Source organism: Oncorhynchus mykiss, chromosome 23 (assembly GCF_057628025.1).
Source record: "Oncorhynchus mykiss isolate SJ-2025 chromosome 23, ASM5762802v1, whole genome shotgun sequence".
Classification (NCBI taxonomy): Eukaryota; Metazoa; Chordata; class Actinopteri; order Salmoniformes; family Salmonidae; genus Oncorhynchus; species Oncorhynchus mykiss.
In genome coordinates, this window is record NC_143044.1 from 6,121,240 (window position 1) to 6,143,897 (window position 22,658).

At 41.5% G+C, this 22,658-nt stretch overlaps 1 protein-coding gene across 2 annotated transcripts in view; it reads left to right on the top strand.

Annotated features, from left to right (window-relative positions):
- Positions 1-611: 611 nt before the first annotated feature.
- LOC110502323 (serine/threonine-protein kinase 32C) overlaps positions 612-22,658 on the top strand; it is a 92,766-nt gene continuing 70,719 nt past the window's right edge. Inside the window, exon 1 of one of the 2 annotated variants that reach the window (XM_090216667.1) lies at positions 612-1,194. In XM_090216667.1, the coding sequence (XP_090072793.1) occupies positions 1,116-1,194 (79 nt within the window). In that variant the 5' untranslated portion in view covers positions 612-1,115. The remainder of the gene's footprint in view (positions 1,195-22,658) is intronic. The other variant, XM_090216669.1, reaches the window with a different exon arrangement.

Genomic DNA, 22,658 nt, shown 5'->3' on the forward strand with positions numbered 1-22,658 from the left:
GTCAAAGAAGGATTTTTAAGCCTTGAGACAATTGAGACATGGATTGTGTATGTGTGCCATTCAGAGAGTGAATGGACAAGACAACATATTTAAGTGCATTTGAACAGGGTATGGTAGTAGGTGCCAGGTGCACAAGTTTGTGTCAAGAACTGCATCACTGCTGGGTTTTTCATGGCCAACAGTTTCCAGCGTGTATCAAGAATGGTCCACCACCCAAACGAAATCTAGCCAACTTGACGGAACTGTGGGAAGCGTCAAATGGGCCAGTATCCCTGTGGAATGCTTTTGAACCTTGTAGAGTCCATGCCCCGACGAATTCAACTAAATATTAGGAAGGTGTTACTAATATTTGCTATGCTCAGTGTATGTTGGTTGGAGACATAGGTCAGAGCACGTCTCTGGTGACACTGAGCCGGAGGAGCGTGTATATATCTTTCTGTACGACTCATTGCGGCTAGTAGATCAAATGACGACTAAAATGAATGAGTCATTCAGAAAAACAAATCATAACTCTCGAATCAGTAATATGAGTAATTGAAAAAACAAAACAAATTGCTCTCGAACTGCACATCACTAATTTACGACTTCACAGCTGGTAATTACCACCTTCCCACTTGGTTATGAACGCAGCATTAACCCCTTTTTCAATGATCTGGCGCCAATAATCTCTGAATTAGATTCGCATTTTTGCAACGACTGAATACAGTTGTTTAATATGCAGCAGAACTTCCTGTAATATTGAAAATGGTCTTACATTATAACACGAGACCTGCAGAAAGGCATGGTTCTTGACATCCATGACACAGACTCAAGCTACGACGACTAGAGGCGAAGTGTCACACACAGCTCCGCGAACATTGCTAAATCAGTTGAGGACGGAATAGAAAAATAGGCAAGCCGAGTGTTTTTCTTTGAAATACAGTATTGAGACTCTCTCTCCGATCTAATCGCTCGTCTTCATTGGTTTAGCGAGACAAAGTCGCGGTGCGTAAATGAGAGAAAATCATCGACAAATAATAACCGAGAACGGAGCGATGCATTTGTTCAACGTGTTCAATACAGAGCTGTAGCTAGTTTTTTAAGTGGCGAGGAATGCTATCTGAGCTCACGCATCAATGTTTCACTGGGGCAAGTGGAAGAAGAGGATGGGCGCGAATAGTTCTAAGAGACCGGTCTACGATGAAAAGGAAGATGGTAAGAAAACACAAAGAAACGAAAGCATCGCTATTCTTTTGCGTTGATAGTAAACTATAGCGCAACATTGTAGCGCCACCTAAATTGCATTTGAGTCAAAGTTAGTTCAATGGATCAAGCAATTTCATCACGATGTTGCCTAGGCTATAGATGATGAACTCCTATTGATGTCACCTCGATAATTTTTGGGGTAAATATTAGCCTCCTCAAAATACATGGTCTTGCAGCCTAGAGATGAAAGCATATGTCGGGGGTGTGGGGTTCAACTTTAGATTGATGGACAGTGAAACAAAATGTAGAATGTCGGCTAAAGTCTAGCAACTGACACCATATTTCACATGTACACTTTTTTTTTTGCCAAATTATACCAATGTTTTGTTCTTGATGATGACACAGGACACTGAAATATTGGTTGCAATTGATTCATTCTGGAGATCAATCAAGTGGCTACAGTGTCATACAGTCAGTGTAATTTCCTGGGATTGCATTTCATGTAGATGTCTCATTATTTGATGATTTTACTTGCTATTCTTCAGACTTCTCAGGATGTGTTTGCTGAATGCAATACCTGCACACTTCACCTTTACATGCCTCGTTTGTATGCAGCTGTCTTTGGGGAACTATTATGAAATATGAGTATGTGGAGTCATTGTGTTAATCGAATAATTCTTACAAGATTAGTGGCATGCATGAAAGTAATGCACGTTCATGTCTGTCACTGATGGAGAATAAGCCCATTCGAGCTGAACCAAATATGCCTTGCTTTGAATCATCAATGCCCCTTTATACTGTTGCCAACAAATCTGAAATGACAGATGAACTGACTAAATCAGTGAAAAACTGTAACTAAATGAGGTCAGTTCACTGCAGACTTGTGGTCATATGATTAGGAGGGGATGGAGATTGTGTGTGTGTTCCTGTGTGTATGTGAGTTCTTGTTTGTTTGTTTGTGTGTGTGTGTTTAGCTACAAGGGTGACCCATTTAGAAGCTACATTTTGTCCATACAGTTCAAATGGTACTTTTGATGTATCAACAGCCATCAGTGAAAATGATGTAAATGTTATGAAAGGTGTAATGAGAAGCTGTGGACCTGCAAACAGTGCAATTTTTGTTGTTTTTGTCAATGTACATTTTTTTTATGTGGAGCTGTGTACAGTATATCTGTGTTTGTCAAATAAACAATTATAGAGGTGGTCTATTTGCAGAGGGAAAAGGGCGGCAGTTTGACAGGCATTATGATATTGTTTTTTCCCCTATACTTTTGATTAATGAGGAGCCTTGAGGCTCAAGGCTGGCATGGCAAAAATGGGGAGGAGACAACATACACTGAGTATACAAAACATTAGGAACACCTTCCTAATATTGAGTTGAACCCCCCCCCCCATTCTTGATACACACGGGAAACTGTTGAGTGTGAAAAACCCAGCAGCGTTGCATGTCTTGACACACTCAAACTGGTGCGTCTGGCACCTACTACCATACCCCGTTCAAAGACACTTAAAGCTTTTGTCTTGCCTGTTCACACTCTGAATGGCACACATACACAATCCATGTCTCAATTGTATCAAGGCTTAAAAATCCTTCTTTAACCTGTCTCCTCCCATTCATATGCACTGATTGACGTGGATTCAACAGGTGACATTGTAAAGGGATCATAGCTTTAAAATGGTCAGTCTGTCATAGAGAGCAGGTGTTCCTAATGTTTTGTACACTCTGTGTATATTCTGTTTTTAAGTCTTATATCATCTCTATGGGCCGGGTGATTGCTGCGTATTCTTTACCATACTGCCGTATCTGAATCACTAGTTACATGAATAACTAACCCCGCCTCCACTCCACCTCACCCAGAGTGAGCATGCCATGTATGATCATAATCACCATCCCCATCACAGGAGGTTGGTGACGGCTTAATTGGGGAGGACGTGCTTGTGGTAATGGCTGGAGCGGAATCAGTGGAATGGTATCAAATACACTACCGGTCAAACGTTTTAGAACACCTACTCATTCAAGGGTTTTTCTTTATTTGTACTATTTTCTACATTGTAGAATAATAGTGAAGACATCAAAACTATGAAATGACACACATGGAATCATGTAGTAACCAAAAAAGTGTTAAACAAATCAAAATATATTCTTCAAATAGCCACCCTTTGCCTTGATGACAGCTTTGCACACTCTTGGCATTCTGTCAACCAGATTCATGAGGTAGTATGGTATGGAAAGCATGTCAATTAACAAGTGTGTCTTAAAAGTACATTTGTGGAATTTTTTTCCTTAATGCATTTGAGCCGATCGGTTGTGTTGTGACAAGGTAGGGGCGGTATACAGAAGATAGCCCTATTTGGTAAAAGACCCAGTCCATATTATGGCAAGACCAGCTCAAATAAGCAAAGGGACGACAGTCAATCATTACTTTACGAAATGAAGATCAGTCAATACGGAACATTTCAAGAACTTTGAACGTTTCTTCAACTGCAGTAACAAAAACCATCAAGCGCTATGAGAAACTGTCTCTCATGAGGACCACCACAGGACTGGAAGACCCAGAGTTACCTCTGCTGCACAGGATAAGTTAATTTGAGTTACCAGCCTCAGAAATTGCAGCTCAAATAAATTCTTCACAGAGTTCAAGTAACAGACACATCTCAACATCATCTGTTCAGAGGAGACTGTGTGAATCAGTCCTTCATGGTCGAATTGCGGCAAAGAAACCACTACTAAAGGACACCATTAAGAAGAAGAGCCTTGTTTGGGCCAAGAAACACTAGCAATGGACATTAGATCGGTGGAAATCTGTTCTTTGGTCTGGAGTCCGACGGATGAGTGAAGGGATGATTTCCGCATGTGTATTTCCCAACATAAAGCATGGAGTTGGAGGTGTTATGGTGTGGGGGTGCTTTGCTGGTGACACTGTAATTTGGTTAGAATTCAAGGCACACTTAACCAGCATTGCTACTATCATTGCTACTATCTAGTTTGTCCCACTAAGCGCAATCATTTGTTTTTCAACATGACAATGACCCAACACAACCCCAGGCTGTGTAAGGGATATTTTACCAAGAAGGAGAGTGATGGAGTGCTGCATCAGATGACCTGGCCTCCACAATCTCCCGACCTCAACCAAATTGAGATGGTTTGGGATGAGTCTGACCGCAGAGTGAATGAAAAGCAGTCAACAAGTGCTCAGCATATGTGGGAACTCCTTCAAGACTGTTGGAAAAGCATTCCAGGTGAAGCTGGTCGAGAGAATGCCAAGATTGTGCAAAGATGTCATCAAGGAAAAGGGTGGCTACGTTGAAGAATCTCAAATATAAAATATATTTTGTGTTTAACACTTTTGTGTACTACATGATTCCATATGTAGTATTTCATTAGTTGTTATGTCTTCACTATTATTCTAACATGTAGAAAATAGTAAAAATAAAGAAAAACCCTTGAATGAGTAGGTGTTCTAAAACTTTTGACCGGTAGTGTACATCAAACACATGGTTTGATGCTATTCTATTTACTTGGTTCCATTATTATGAGCCATCCTCCCCTCAGCAGCCTACACTGATCCCCATCATCATCATCATCATCATCATGCGTAGATGCACATACATTAAGTGGAGGCGGTTGATAGTCTTTTCATGTTGTGAAAGGAATTCAATCTTCACAGAGCAGAAATACTCTCCTGAAAGGGTAGGTACAAATGGGGTTGCACATTTTGGGGAATATTCAGGGGTGGACACTTTCTGTGGGAATTAACGGGACTATATGGGAATTAACGGAAAGATATGCAAATTAATATTAATACCATTTAAATGTAGATGTTTTTTGCTTTGGATATATTTACCATATCATATGGAGACAGAATCATAAACATTTTACCTTCTCATAAGTAGAAATAATTGCAAATGACTAAATTCTTCCAATAGAATTTAAATAAACAATTTAGTTATGAATTGAACTTTAATTCAATTAGTTGACTCTTCACATGGGATGATTTTGCTGAACAACAAAAGAAAGGGAATATTGAATGATCCCCAATGATCCATCACATCTCCCAAAAACTTTATCAAAATGCATCCGTAAAATGATAGTCTAGAAACGAAAGCTTTGGTTGTCTTCTTCTCAAGCTTCCATGTATTCTCCCTGGACCTCCTCAATGTCCACCTCTTGAACATCAGACTCTGAGGCCTCATCTACACTGTCACTTTCCAACCTTGTTGAGGATGGCTTTGTTGTCGGGCTCAAAAAGCCTCAAATTTGCCCGGGTGGCCACCAATTTGTCAACCCTTGTATTGGTCAGCCTGTTGCGTGCTTTGGTGTGTGTGTGTGTGTGTTCCAACATAAGGAACAGTTGCGCTCTGAGGTGGCTAATGTTGGTGGGATTTGGAGGATGATGGAAGGAACAGGGGAAAGAGCCTCAGATCCACAAAGTTCCTTCCACCAGGTGTCTGATGAGATATGTTGGCATGACTGCCATATTGCATCTCTATCCCAAAGCCTTTGCTATGAAGTGTACTTCACCAGACTGTCAAGAACCATGCCCTCATCCAGGCAAAGGTGGCTAGACATGGTAGTGATGACACCATAGGCATTGTTGATCTCTGCACCAAACCGGATGCTCTTGCCAGCATACTTGGAGTCCAACATGTACGCTGCTGCGTGTTTTGACTTCAGGCAGAAGTCTTCACGCTTTTTGATGTATTTCAGAACTGCAGTTTCCTCTGCTTGGAGCAACAGTGAAGTGGGCAGGGCAGTATGGATTTCTTCTCTTACATCTGCAAGCAGAGTCTAAACATGGCATTGTCTCCCTCAATCCGTGCAATGGCTACTGCTATAGGTTTCAGGCTGCTTACCACTCTCCCAAAATACATCATCAGGATCCTCTTGATATGGCTGTACATATCGACAGAAATATGGCCATTTCTTGGAAAGACTCCTTCCCCTCCAGGAGACTGTCAAACATGATGACAACACCACCCCAATGGGTGTTACTGGGCAGCTTCAATGTGGTGCTCTTATTTTTCTCACTTTGATTGGTGATGTAGATGGCTGCTATAACTTGATGACCCTTCACATACCTAACCATTTCCTTGGCTCTCTTGTAGGGTGTATCTGTTGTTTTTAGTGCCACGATGTCCTTGAGGAGTAGATTTAATGCATCAGCAGCAAAGCGAATAGGTGTGATGTGAGGGTAGGACTCCTCCACTTTAGACCAAGTAGCCTTCATGTTCACAGCATTGTCTGTCACCAGTGCAAATAACCTATGTGGTCCAAGGTCATTGATGACTGCCTTCAGATCATCTGCAATGTAGAGACTTGTGTATCTGTTGGCCCTTGTTTCTGTGCTCTTGTAGAATACTGGTTGAGTGTTGGAGATGATGTAGTTAATTATTCCTTGCCCACAAACATTCAACCACCCATCAGAGAGGATTGCAATATGGTGGCACTTATAACTCTTGTGCCTAGGGTTGCAAAGGGTCGGAAACTGCCAATACGGCCTCCTTTCTCTATGATTTGCTTGACCTTCACTTGAACTCTATTGAACTCTGCATCCAGCAAATTAGTAGATAAAGCATGTCTGGTTGGAGGGGTGTATGCTGGGCGAAGAACATTTAGAAATCTCTTCCAATACAAATTGCCTGTGAGCATCAGAGGTGAACCAGTTGCATACACAGCTCGAGCAAGACATTCATTAGCATTTCTCTGACTACGTTCCTCCATTGTGTCAAAAAAACTTCTGATTTCAGGAGGACCATGAGCTGTTGCTATCGATAATGTGTCTGATTCATCATTTTTACCTCAAACAGAAGTAGAGGGACTTTTGTCAGAGGTTACTTGTTGTGAGCACTGAGGGAACTTTATGCACTTGGCCAGATAATTCTGCATCATTGTTGCATTCTACACATATGATTTGGCACAGTATTTGCAAATGTACACAGCTTTTCCTTCTACATTAGCTGCAGTGAAATGTCTCGACACATCAGATGGTGCCCGTGGCATTTTCCTGTAAAGATTAGGAAAAAAATTGTAAAAAAGAACCCCAAATACAATTCCATGTACAGATAAATAGTTATGCAGTTAGAATAAAAAACTCAGTTGTAAGATAAATGTTTTTAAATTAACCCTGTATGGAGTTAGCACTCCTCAGTTAGCAGGCTCATGCAATTTAAAACCCACATGGTAGCAAAAACTAACTAGCAGAAAGTGTTAAGTTAGAAATTATTTAAACACACTTTGCTGGAGGCTACTATTTACTAGTTAACAAAAAAGTATGTATGTCATCTAAAATATATTCACCCCACCCAGTATTTTATTCAAAACTTACCAGAAAGCATGTAGTCCTTGGCTCAGACAGTGTGTGGTAGTGTGGGCTCAATAGCATCTCATTAGTGTGCAAGATCTTGAGAATCAGCTGTAGATGTGATGGAAGAATGCACTGTGTATGCAGAGGGTTGCAATTCCATTGAATTGGTGGATAGTTTAACCAAAATATGCCACAAGACCTAGAATTGCCTTGTGTATCCCGTGAAAAAAGGTTAACTGTTAGCTTAAATGTTAACTTTTTTTAATGAATTACCACAAAATTCCCAAAATTCCCAGGTTTAACTTCCCATGGAAAATTTCCTGGAAAGTGTCCGACCCTTTGCAACCCTAGGCACAAGAGTTATAAGTGCCTCGATACTTTCTTAATGCGCTATCCTTCGATGTATATGATCTCTACTAGGGATGTGATGAGTCACCGATATGCACCGGTGCATCGGTCTGCGGACCCCAAACTGATCCAGATGTAGCATGCATCAGTCAGAAAATCGCTTCAAATGTTATGGATCGCAATGTTACCTTCCGAAAATACCTCATATTTTGTGACAACTGGTGCGTCGTCTCCTTCAGTGTCGAACCGCATGTAACTGTGATGACAGTCATTGATCTATACTTTATTTTTCATGCCGAACAACAGGCAATATCAGTTACCTAGTCAAACTGCACTGTGCCCAGCTCACTAACGCGACGTAGGCAGCCTGTTCCTGATCTTGGGATAATACAGGGTAAAGTAAATAATTTCATAACGAGGACAGCAATCACTTTTACGAGATGCGCTGCACGGCCAAAGCGAGAGGAGAAGAAAAGATCACTTCCTAAAAACTTCCAAAAACATTTGATATTAAGATGGGGAGTGAAATCCAAAGTTGTGCTATATATTCATTACCTATGTTGTAGCTAATTTGTAAATGATCAATATTGATGGATACTAGCTCAAACAGTTCATTTGCAAAAATGACAAGTTAATTAGAGGGTGACGATATTTCACAACCAAAGTGAGGGGACAAAAAACATTGGCTACATTGCCTACTAATCTGATGGTGGTAGATGCCTAGTCTCCTTTATGGCTGAGCTCAGGTGCCTACATAGTACACACACCATAGACACTCACACACAGAAGTAATTTCAGACAGATCCAGCTCCGAGAGGCCCATCTCCTGATCTCTATCAGCAGCAGAATTTAATTTAGAATGGAAAATGAATGTGTTCATGCAACAAATGTATCATATTGGATCCGGCTAGAATTGTTTTCGAATCAAACCGAATCCCACCGAATTCTTTTAAACTACAACGTATCGTATCAGAGCCCATGTATCTAAATACGAATCGAATCGTCTTGAAATCGAAAGATGCACATCCCTAATCTCTACACATTACACCAATAGTAGCATCACATCCCATTCAGCCGACTGTATCGAAGTTGCTGAGTTGGTTTCATGTGAAGAGCATCCACTAAGTGTTGTTTGTTTCTGCCTGGGTCTCTCAGAAACAATATCTCTTGGCTTCTTGGAAAACGGTATATGGTCTACATTGGGCAGTAATATTAGAGCAGTACTTGGCTAGAATGGAGTTATCAGGTTAATGTCTAACAGAAGCTGCCCGAGGGCTATTTTAGTAGATTATTATATGTTTTTATATTTATAGCAAGGAGATAAGAGAGAGCCTATGGGATTGATTAGGGCACTCATCCTCCTTGCTTGGCTGTTGTACAATGCATTATTTCTCAGAACTACTTCCAGCCTTGGTGACAAATGCATTATTTCTCAGAACTACTTCCTAGCCTTGGTGACAATTTAACTTGTGTAGTATAAACAGACCGACATATGACCGGATCCCACTGCTCCACTCAAGCCTTTCTTCAGAAAGGTCATGCAAACACTAGCTGGGTGAACGTGTTGAAGCATGTGCCAAGGCAAGCCCCTGGAGAAAGAAGCACTTTCCCTTGAGAACCTTGACCGGACCACTGCAGTAATGCACATACCGTCGCCCGCTTTTGAATGGAATGTGTTTGCATCGAAAGAGTAGACAATCCAGGGAGACGCAGAATGGAGATATCCATGCGTTCTTTGATAGAGCCCACCAGGCATGTTCTTTGTGTACTCCATACGTTTCATTGCTCCTTTGATTGACTATACAGAGAAGCCTACTGTGCGCGTAATGTGCTCGATGTAGTGTGTGCAAGTTTGTATGTTGGGAATGTGTACTTCCGTGAGTATGAGGGTTTGAGGAACAAAACAGCGAGGCAGACATGGAGGAGTGTAGGAAAGAGATAAAGAGAGGGATGGCAGATTGCTTGCATGGAATACTGAATCCCGGTTTTCTTTCATCTCCAGCATTAGTGTCTCTCTCTCTCGAACAGAGCAGGAGCCCTATGCCTGCAGCTTTTAGCCTCACTAGTACTGACTAATTCCCCTTATGCCAGTAGTAATCCAATACGTGGCTGATATATGGTGGTTATACTGCGGTATTATCTGATTTGTGGTGAGAAAGGAATACCTCACCAACTTCACAAGTTGGACATACAGTACAGTTATAGAATAGCAATAACATCACAAACTTTGGGTGACGGATAGACTACTTTGAACAATACCCCTTTTGTGTAGTAGTAGGCAGTAGTCCTTGTTAAAATAGTGTATCTACAGGTCTTGAATATATTTGCAATTCCCTTAACTTACTTCCGGTGAAAAACAGGAGACAGGTTTCATAGCAAAACTAGTTTCAGACTGTAGGTGTCTTCAAAGAGATCAGCTCAGTTGGGTTCTGAGATAAAAAAATAAATAAAAAAAAAGAAGGAAAGGTCGCTCGGTGTGTTTGTGTGCGTGCGTGTGTTGGCCAGCGCATGATGCGAGGAGCGGATGAGGGCACACAGAGAATGTAATTGACGTCAGCCCAGTGGGTTGGATGAGAACCTGTCATATATTCAGGTTGTAGTCTCACAACTGCAGACTTCTCTTTTTCTATGTTTTCCTTTCTCTTTACTGTGCTTTTTGTTGCTCTTATTCTCCATTTGTTTTCCTCTCCGTTTTAAAATGTGTATTGATGTAGGCTAATAAGAAAATTATTGATTATGCAAATCTCTTTCTGCCCTTTTGCAGTGTTTACTGTCACTGTTGTTTCCGTCGTTATGGCAGATGGTTGTCTATGCAGCTAAGAATGATTAATACACACAAGTAAACACTGTTTTTTTTAATGGACAAAACATTATTTAACACTGCTTATAACCCCCACAGTTTACAGTCTACTACACTGAACAGAAATATAAATGCAACATGTCAAGTGTTGGTCCCATGTTTCATGAGCTGAAATAAAAGCTCCCAGAAATGTTCCATACGCACAACAAGCTTATTTCTCTCAAATATTGTGCACAAATTGGTTTCACATCCCTTTGAGATTTTTGGATCCAACCATCGTGTCTTTGTGAGATGTGTGTGGTTGAACGGATAATCTCCGTATGTGTATTTCCCAACGTAAAGCATGGAGGAGGAGGTGTTATAGTGTGGGGGTGCTTTGCTAGTGACAATGTCTGTGATTTAATTAGAATTCAGGGCACACTTAACAAGCATGGCTACCACAGAATTCTGCAGTGATACGCCATCCCATCTGGTTTGTGCTTAGTGGGACTATAATTTGTTTTTCAACAGGACAATGACCCAACATGTGTTATTTCATAATTTTGATGTCTTCACTATTATTCTACAATGTAGAAAATGTTAAAAATAAAGAAAATTCCCTTGAATGAGTAGGTTTTCAAAAACTTTTGACCGGTAGAGTGTGTGTGTGTGTGTGTGTGTGTGTGTGTGTGTGTGTGTGTGTGTGTGTGTGTGTGTGTGTGTGTGTGTGTGTGTGTGTGTGTGTGTGTGTGTGTGTGTGTGTGTGTGTGTGTGTGTGTGTGTGTGTGTGTGTGTGTGTGTACAGTACCAGTCAAAAGTTGTGACACAACTACTCAAACTTTTTTCTTTATTTTTTATATTTTATACTTTGTAGAATAATAGGGAAGACATCAAAACGATGAAATAACACATACAGAATCATGTAGTAACAGTTATTTTACATTTTAGACTTTTAAAACTAGCCACCCTTTGTCTTGATGACAGCTTTGCACACTCTTGGCAATCTCTCGACCAGCTTCACCTGGAATTATTTTCCAACAGTCTTGAAAGAGTTCTCACATGTGACCCGATTCAGGAAACTAGGCGTATGTCGCAAGTCACGACATCACAGGAGAGCCATTTTGAACGCACATTTTTTTTTAATCAAAATGCGTTTTGTGATAGAAATGCTTTTTTTTTCAAACATGTGAACTTTCATGTGCCTTAACAAACTGTATGCCATCTGTAAATACGAATAAGATTGTTAAATTACGAGCCTTGTTTAGCCACAGAAAGAGAGCATCTTTCACACTAGCCATGATTGGCTGAGATAACAAGTTGCCTGGACATGCCGAGAGAGGAGTTCGGATTGATCTGCCATATTGAAGGCTTCTGTCAATTTGAGCTCGTCCGTCTGTGTTGGTAATCCTGTTGAACGCGGCTTTAAAAAAATGTATTGGGTAGTGGAGCTGCATAAGTGTTGCTCTCCACTTTCTGCAGGATCAAGTTTTGAAATCAGTGGAATTAGAGTACGATAGCTAAAGAGCTGGAGAAAACACCTGTCTCTGGATTACATCTTCAAACTAAGGGCATCCATGGTATGGCATTCCTGACCGGGTGACTCGTCCATCATGCATGATGATGTATACAGATAAGATAGCTAACTACATTTTCAGATATTACACGTTTCTAATTTTGACAAAGTGGTTTAATTTCAAGCTAAAGTGTACTGTTAACTAGCTAAAGTGCTAACGTTAAATGGCTCCCTAGCTAACATTAGGCTCTAAATAGAAAAGCAAACTTTGGACCTGGTTGGTTAGTTCCCAGCACTGTGGCCTTGTTGTTCGTTGTTTAACTAGCTAACGTTAGCGGTCTGGCTCGTTAGCTAACGTTACGTGACGTGTGTGTGATCTTAAACGTTGTTTACCTAGCTTGGTTCATTGTTTAGCTAGCTAGTTAATGTTAGCTGGCTGGCTCTCTAGCGGAGGTTATTATTAGTTTCCCAGAGCTGTTTGCTTTTCTTGTTAGAGTTTAATGTTAGGCATTGTTGGCACTTTGTTCATTGTTGTTTATCTAGCTAACGTTAGCTGGCTGGCTCATTAGCTAACGTTACGTGACGTGTGTACAACACTCGTTGAATATGGCCGGTGTCAGTAACCGTCTGCAAAAAAGTAATACAATTGTTTCCAGCAGAGCTGGTTAGGCTGTTTTCATGTTATCCTGAGGTAAACAAATAATCGGCCAGAGCGCCAAGTGTGCGCTCCGAGAGCGAAACGAGATGGGTGGGGCTAAAGCTTAAGAGTGTGTGAACGATGCTGAATGTGTGTAGTCAAAGAAGAGCTCTTCAGTAGATACCAAAACATTCAAAGGCTGTTTTGTCAAAAGTGAAGTTACAAGTTTATCAACTTTCAAATCAGAATTACTTTCCCATTGTTCCTCAAATGCAGTGTATGATATACCATTATGTAGCTCGGAGTGTCTGCTTTTATCCAACGTAAAAAACACAATTTCAAATTTTGCTACATGAGACTGAATCAAGGTGGTTGGTCACATTCACTGTCCATGAGAAAGCAAGCGAGAACGATACTAAGCAGAAGAGAAGAGAGATGATAAAGATGTCAATTTTCAATCCCAAAAACTAAAAAGTTGTTTGACAAAAGCATATATTGTAATTTTCCTTAATTTATGTGTAAATCCTGGCTCAGTTTTTTTAGACCAGTGGTTCTCTTTTGTGTGTGTGTGTGTGTGTGTGTTCAAAGGGGAGTACTGGAGCTTCTTCTCAATCCTCTGGGCAGTGCACTGAAAGCTGGCCAGATTCTTGCCTTTCATTTGGCCCCTCTGCTTTAGACATTTCAGAAATGCCTGTTGAATCCAATTAGGCTCAATGTATAGGTAATCTCAAACAAGTCTCAGATTGGGCTGGGGAAGTTCTGCAACATTTTAAGATGCGACTGGACTTGCCTACTTAGAAAAAAATTGCCTCTGGAAACCTGTCTGTGCGTGGAGGTGTTGAGGGGTGGTTGTCCTTTAGGAATAAGAGATGCCTTGGGAAGATTTAGTGTGTTAATTTATTCATGTGGCACTTTGGAGTTCAGGGAGGGATTGTATTTTGTCTCGAGCAGCAGATTCATAACAGTAAGAGATTGAGGCCAGGGGAGGTTACTGTAGTGCTGTATTCTCAGGCTGGTTGTGTGTCTTCCGCGCTGTGCATATCGATTGCTATATTGAATGAAATTGCATTTTGATTGCTATATCATGAAAGAGAGAGTGCGAGATTTTGGCAATTAAGCCCTTTAGCTACTTACCAGAGTCAGATGAACTCATGGATACCATTTGAAGGAAGTTGAAGATAGTTTTGCGAGCCATTGCTAAAAGCGTTAGCGCAATGACTGGAAGTGTACCGGAACAACTAGCATGCTGGTACCCATGAATTCATCTGACTCTGGGTAAGTAGAAAAAATGCTTAATTGGTAAAATCTCACACTATACTTTTTAATGTTTTCTGGGAAGTTTAACACTTCTCCAAGGCTTTTTGAGGTGTGATAATATGTGCAACACGACTGTGTTAAAGACGGGTTGGAAATACATCAACCGATATGTTTGAGTTAGTCTGTTGGGCTTAGGACAATGCCAGCTCACTGTACCACACCACGCCTCTAAAGATGTGAGCCTCACTCGTGATGCCAGAGGGGGTGTCACTCACGGTGGCAGCATGCTTGGCTCATTCATGAAACACTGCTCACTGAACCCATGAATCGGCCATGAAATGTGACACCATCAAAGCTGACAGAGGCCCCTCCCCCCCAGCTGCCCGTAGGTCCCCCAGGGAGCATATATGCAAATCAACCTGCAAAGAAAATCCTACAACAAGTGTAGACTTAAAGTGAAACGCTTCATTATGGGCCCTTCCCAACAATGCAGAGAGAAATTAAACAAATGATTGAAAGATTATAACACAAGGAATAAATATACAGTGAGTAACGATAACTTGGCTATATACACAAGGTACCAGACTGTGCAGGGGTACGAGGTAATTGAGGTAGATTTATTCATATAGGTAAGGGTAAAGTGACCCCCCCCCCCCATTGGTTCTTCAATCACATTCGGAACACAGGACTTCTTTCAGGTGCCACGAGGGATCTGTCATGCCCAATTGAACAGCAGCGTTTGAAGAAAACTGTCTGGAATAATCATGTAAATAGCTGTGGTGTAACCAAAGCCACAACACAGATTATGGCCATTCCACTATGCCTGTTTGTGCAGATGGTGGATGGACATCATTCACAATTTACTGTGACTAGGGTGTTTATTTTAGCGTTTTAGAAAATTAAATGATAAATGTGTTTGTGTTATGCATCTGTGTGTGTGTGAATGAATATATAATTGCTGGAGCGCTGTGTCCCAGATACCTGGTAAGGCTCACAGAAGCAGGTGTATCTGGGCCAGAACTCAACGTGTCCTGCCGCAGCCCCAACCAAGAGCTGGACAGAGAACTAGGCCAGCCCCCCCCCCCCCCCCAGTCACATGCAATGTCAGAGGTTGTACTTATGAATTTTGTCATGCGCGATTGCCAAAATAATATGTTTGCAGCGTCTGAAGTTTGTAGGTGCCATCAACACTTCTCGTTATGAATCAATATGCCATGAAGAAGCAGACTCATTTTTATGGTGTTCATCCTTCCCCTTTGCACCATGCTTTCAATTTACACCGTAATTGTTTTCGTGCGTGTTTCTGTTTGTGTTTCTATGTTTGTGCATACCTGTTTGTGTGTGTGTGTGTGTGTGTGTGTATGAGGACAGCTGTTGTAAAGATGAATTATTCAGCCCTCTATGTGTACTTTTCACCTCGGAAAGAGTCTTAAAATAGAACGACGGTGTAATTCCCTCTCCTCACGATCACCCCTTAACCCTTAACCCTTAACCCTTAACCCTTTACACTTGTGGGAATTGGCCTATATAGGTGTTTCTTACAGAAGAAATATGAAAAGCATATGCATAACCACGGTGGCAATTGAAAGGGAACAGTGTGTAGATTATGGGCAAATTATTAGACCAAAAGTGAGGACACAACAGTTCACCTGACACAAGACTGAATCCAAACATTCCACTGTGGATTTTATGTGCATTCTGCATTTGTTGTACTTTTCGCCGTATTTGTTGATAAGCAAATCTGAAACTACTCTGGATACATTCAGTACCACCATAAGAATATTCCTGGAAAATATGGGGTAGGTGCAACATATGAAAATAAATGCAAGGGTTTGAGTGAGAGGACCAACCAGACCCGTGCCGGGTCTGGTTGGTCCTCTCACTCAAACCCTTGCATTTATTGATAAAGTGACTAAGGGGGCAGTTGAAATCAGTGAGGGGGCAAAACATTTTGGGGTTCTTGCAGTGGAATTTATATTTAATTCTGCCAATATAATCACGCTATTCCACAATAAACATAAAGTTCAAATGCCAAGACTCCTAGATCATTAAATGATTTTGAAATCTGTAGCATATCTCTGCTGCGCTGTATCAGCATAATGGACAGTGCTCTACAGTTAGGCAGTTTTGATAATGAATATAGGCTATAAGATAGGCTGTTTGTAATAGGAGAATGCAGCCTTACACATGGCTGGCTTACCAAAAAAATGCGAACTAAATGCCGAAAGTAATAGCCTAGTTATTCATGCATGCAAACAAAAATACTGAATAGCAGTTTGGCTTAGAATACCGACTGCGAATGCGACCTAGGGTTGGGCGATATGGCCAAAATATCATATCACTGTATTTTTCAAATCTTTGATGGTATTTTATGGTTTAGAAATATAAATGTTCTACATTTGCTTTATGAGTAGTATGTGACGCTAGGGTGTCGACACATACCTTCTAAGTGATTTCAATGGGTCTCCCTCCATTTTGATTGTTATATACTGTTCAATATATACAGTGGCAAGAAAAAGTATGTGAACCCTTTGGAAAAACCTGGATTTCTGCATAAATTCATCATAAAATTTGATTTGATCTTCATCCAAGTCACAACAATAGACAAACAGTCTGCTTAAACTAATAACACACAAACAATTATACGTTTTCATGTCTTAATTGAACACACCATGTAACCATTCACAGTGCAGGGTGGGAAAAGTATGTGAACCGTTGGATTTAATAACTGGTTGACCCTCCTTTGGCAGCAATAACCTCAACCAAACGTTTTCTGTATTTCCGGATCAGACCTGCACAACGGTCAGGAGGAATTTTTGGCTCATTCTTCTTTACAAAACTGTTTCAGTTCAGCAATTTTCTTGTGATGTCTGGTGTGAACTGCTCTCGAGGTCATGCCACAGCATCTCAATCGGGTTGAGGTCAGGACTCTGACTGGGCCACTCCAGAATGAGTATTTTCTTCTGTTGAAGCCATTCTGTTGTTGATTTACTTCTGTGTTTTGGGTCATTGACCTATTGCATCACCCAACTTCTGTTGAGCTTCAATTGGCAGAAATTTACTAACATTCTCCTGCAAAATGTCTTGATAAACTTGGGAATTCATTTTTTCCAACGATGATTGCATGCTGTCCAGGCCCTGAGGCAGCAAAGCAGCCCCAAACCATGATGCTCCCTCCACCATACTTTACAGTTGGGATGAGGTTTTGATGTTGGTGTGCTGTGCCTTTTTTTCTCCACACATAGTGTTGTGTGTTACTTCCAAACAACTCAACTGTAGTTTCATCTGTCAGAATATTTAGCTAGTAGCACTGTGGAACATCCAGGAACATCCAACATCCAAACTTCAGACTTGGAGCAATGATTTTTTTTGGCAGTGGCTTATTTTGTGGTGTCCTCCCATGAACCCCATTCTTGTTTAGTGTTTTACGTATCGTAGACTCGTTAGTAGAGATGTTAGCATGTTCCAGAGATTTCTGTAAGTCTTTAGTTGACACTCTAGAATGCTTTTTAACCTCATTAAGCATTCTGAGCTGTGCTCTTGCAGTCTTCTTTGCAGGATGGCCACTCCTAGGGAGAGTAGCAACAGTGCTGAACTTTCTCAATTTGTAGACAATTTGTCTTACCGTGGACTGATGAACATCAAATATTTTAGAGATACTTTTGTAACCCTTTCCAGCTTTATGCAAGTCGACAATTCTTTATTTTAGGTCTTCTGAGACCTCTTTTGTTCGAGGCATGGTTCACATCAGGCAATGAGTTTTTATAGGGCAAGGCAGCTCTAACAACATCTCCAATCTCGTCTCATTGATTGGACTCCAGGTTAGCTGACTCCTGACTCCAATTAGCTTTTGGAGAAGTCATTAGCCTAGGGGTTCACATACTTTTTCCAACCTACTCTACACTGAATGTTTAAATTATGTATTCAATATAGACAACACACAAATTATTGTATTTTTCTTATCTGTTTAAGCACATTATGTTTGTCTATTGTGGTGACTTAGATGAAGATCAGATGCAATTTGTTGACCAATTTATGCAGAAATCCAGGTAATTCCAAATGGTTCACATAAACTCCTCTCACTGTCAACTGCGTTTATTTTCAGCAAACTTAACATGTGTAAATATTTGTATGAACATAAGATTCAACAACTGAGACAAACACTGAACAAGTTCCACGGACATGTGACTAATAGAAATGGAATAATGTGTCCCTGAACAAAGGGGGGGGGGGTCAAAATCAAAAGTAACAGTCAGTATCTGGTGTGGCCACAAGCTGCATTAAGTACTGCAGTGCATCTCCTCATGGACTGCACCAAATTTGCCAGTTATTGCTGTGAGATATTACCCCACTCTTCCACCAAGGCACTTGCAAGTTCCCGGACATTTCTGGGGGGAATGGCCCTCACCCTCCGATCCAACAGGTCCCAGACGTGCTCAATGGGATTGAGATCCGGGTTCTTCGCTGGCATGGCAGAACACTGACATTCCTGCCTAGCAGGAAATCACGCACAGAACGAGCAGTATGGCTGGTGGCATTGTCATGCTGGAGGGTCATGTCAGGATGAGCCTGCAGGAAGGGTATCACATGAGAGAGGAGGATGTCTTCCCTGTAACGCTCAGCGTTGAGTTTGCTTGCAATGACAACAAGCTCAGTCAGATGATGCTCTGACACACCGCCCCAGACCAGGACGGACCCTCCACCTCCAAATCGATCCCGCTCCAGAGTACAGGCCTCAGTGTAAGGCTCATTCATTCGACGATAAATGCGACTCACCAGTAAAGAGCACTTCTTGCCAGTCCTGTCTGGTCCAGCGACGGTGGGTTTGTGCCCATAGGCAATGTTGTTGCCGGTGATGTCTAGCGAGTACCTGCCTTACAACAGGCCTACAAGCCCTCAGTCCAGCTTCTCTCAGCCTATTGCGGACAGTCTGAGCACTGATGGAGGGATTGTGCGTTCCTGGTGTAACTCGGGCAGTTGTTGTTGCCATCCTGTACCTGTCCTGCAGGTGTGATGTTCAGATGTACCGATCTTGTGCAGGTGTTGTTACACGTGGTCTGCCACTGCAAGGACGATCAGCTGTCCGTCCTGCCTCCCTGTAGCGCTGTCTTGGGCATCTCACTGTACGGACATTGCAATTTATTGCCCTGGCAACATATGCATGCCTCCTTGCAGTATGCTTAAGGCTCGTTCACGCAGATGAGCAGGGACCCTGGGCATCTTTCTTTTGGTGTTTTTCATAGTCAGTAGAAAGGCCTCTTTAGTGTCCTAAGTTTTCATAACTGTGACCTTAATTGCCTACTGCCTATAAGCTGTTAGTGTCGTAACGACCATTCCACAAGTGCATGTTCATTAATTGTTTATGGTTCATTGAACAAGCATGGGAAACAGTGTTTAAATCAAATCAAATTTATTTATATAGCCCTTCGTACAACAGCTGATATCTCAAAGTGCTGTACAGAAACCCAGCCTAAAACCCCAAACAGCAAGCAATGCAGGTGTAGAAGCACGGTGGCTAGGAAAAACTCCCTAGAAAGGCCAAAACCTAGGAAGAAACCTAGAGAGGAACCAGGCAATGTGGGGTGGCCAGTCCTCTTCTGGCTGTGCCGGGTGGAGATTTATAACAGAACATGGCCAAGATGTTCAAATGTTCATAAATGACCAGCATGGTCCAATAATAATAAGGCAGAACAGTTGAAACTGGAGCAGCAGCACGGCCAGGTGGACTGGGGACAGCAAGGAGTCATCATGTCAGGTAGTCCTGAGGCATGGTCCTAGGGCTCAGGTCCTCCGAGAGAGAGAAAGAAAGCGAGAAAGAGAGAATTAGAGAGAGCACACTTAAATTCACACAGGACACCGAATAGGACAGGAGAAGTACTTAAACCCTTTACAATGAAGATATGTGAAGTTATTTGGATTTTTACGAATTATTTTTGAAAGACAGGGTCCTGAAAAACGGACATTAATTTCTTTGTTGAGTTTACTTTTTCTTGTCCCTGTGTGTGTGTGTGTGTGTGTGTGTGTGTGTGTGTGTGTGTGTATATGTATACACAGCATTTTCTTCAATTTCTTTATTTCCTTCTCTCATTTGTGATCATTTCCACACTGCCATGCAGGGCGGCTGCACAACATGTTCCAAAAATAGACCTTTTTTTTAAACCAAATGTTACAATTGCGATTTACTTGCGATTTAGATCAAACTGTTTGAATAATGGAAAAATTATGATTATTCAAATTCTATAGTTAGAAGATAATAGTGGGCAAATTTGAATATAGTGTTTGACATGAAAACGAATACAAATGCCAGGGAGGAGTTTTTGTGACCGTGTAGGAACCAAAGTGTTGGTTAGGGTTTCCTAGGGGACCCTATAATCTTTGGCTACATTAAATGTTTTCTCTTAACTACTTCATGTAGCTAACATATTCATGCGTTGCCTATTCCTCTTTGATTTAGAAAATAATGTTGCACAAACAACATACTGATTTAGCCTTACACCATCACTGGTATCAGGCTGTATAGCTACATTTATTCCGACTCCGTACATTTATTAGCTAGCTAGTTAGCCAGCTAGCATTAGCGGCTAACTCGACTTAGCCACAATCTGCTAAGAAAATACAAACTTGCTGTTTGCAGATGTAAGAAACACAAACTAATAATGTAATTATAGAACGCTTGTGGATTTATATTAAAAAGCAAAGTAGAAACAGCATTCTAATCATCAACATTGTTGCATATGCTGCATTGACCATGCAGACTGAACGCAAGTGTCTCGTGCTTGAGCAACAACCAATGCTTTCCTTGAGTGACAGAGGGCGGGACAAGGTCTGTATGGAAAGCAGCATGGAGAGAGATGATTCGAGTAGCGAGTAAACTATAAAAATGGATGTTACACAAAATAAAAATTTTAGCATTTCCCTCACTGAGACAACAAAACATTTGCAAAACTTGGCAACTTCTTGTTGCGCGAGGTGCTTAATTTCAGAACATCTGTCTGTCAACCCATACAGCGTTGTGAAGCGCAGAACCAGAGCTCCGACGTCATGTATAGCATGTCACTGCACAGCCACTACTTATTAGTGCCCAAATCTGGAATTCTAACCCGTATACGGGGACTTACGGGTATGAGTGTAAAGGGTTACCCCATTGCAACCTCCTCCAACCTGAACACAGAAGGCTGCTACACACTATTAATATACTGTAGCTCTCACCCCCGTCTTTTCATTTCTTCCATTTCCTCCCCTCCATCCCTCGCTCTCTTCCTGTGGTCTTTAAATAGGTCTCTAATGTTATCCTGTGTGCTTTGTGAAAAGGAGAATATGGCATTTTAACCCTGCAATATGGGCCATTACCTTTACCAAGGACTTCTTCCGACCCAATGGTTTGTTTATTCATTGGCTGCGAAGGAGGACAGTGTGGTAATGATGATGTTTATGATCAATTTAATATCTTGATCATATTACAAAAAAACAGACAGACTTAGAGCCCTCTCAATGCATGTTGCCGCTAGTCTGTTGAGATTGGTACTTTTGGCAGTCTCTTTAGCTAACATTCCAGTCTCTTTAGCTAACATTCCACTCCTTGCCACTCCTTCTCATTGCCAAGGAGACTGACATTTTGGCAATCTCAACATTCAATATGTGCTGGATTTACGGCAGAGTTGCTCATTGGTTGTTGTAAATAACATGAATATTTTCCATGGTAACATGTGGAGCCTCGAAAATATAATTAGAATTTATAACAAAGTCTCCCAAAAACATTTAGCTGCAGCTAGGCAAGTTGATGTATTCTGGGGCTTAAAAATCTGAACTAAGACAGTTGCCAACAAATTTATACAAATGTTAATGACATTTTATAATTAAAAAACATTATTTTAATGAGTATTACTAGCCTGTTCAACCTCTCTTTCGTATCGTCTGAGATCCCCAAAGATTGGAAAGCTGCTGCGGTCATCCCCCTCTTCAAAGGGGGAGACACTCTAGACCCAAACTGCTACAGACCTATATCTATCCTACCCTGCCTTTCTAAGGTCTTTGAAAGCCAAGTTAACAAACAGATCACCGACCATTTCAAATCCCACCGTACCTTCTCCGCGATGCAATCTGGTTTCCGAGCTGGTCATGGGTGCACCTCAGCCACGCTCAAGGTCCTAAACGATATCATAACCACCATCGATAAGAGACAATACTGTGCAGCTGTATTCATCGACCTGGCCAAGGCTTTCGACTCTGTCAATCACCACATTATTATCTGCAGACTTAACAGCCTTGGTTTCTCAAATGACTGCCTCTCCTGGTTCACCAACTACTTCTCAGACAGAGTTCAGTGTGTCAATTCAGTGTGTCAAATCGGAGGGCCTGTTGTCCGGACCTCTGGCAGTCTCTATGGGGGTTCAATTCAGGGGCCGACTCTTTTCTCTGTATACATCAATGATGTCGTTCTTGCTGCTGGTGAGTCTCTGATCCACCTCTACGCAGACGACACCATTCTGCATACTTCTGGCCCTTCTTTGGACACTTTAATTAACCTCCAGACGAGCTTCAATGCCATACAACTCTCCTTTCGTAGCCTCCAGCTGCTTTTAAATGCAAGTAAAACTGAATGCATGCTCTTCAACCGATCGCTGCCCACACCTG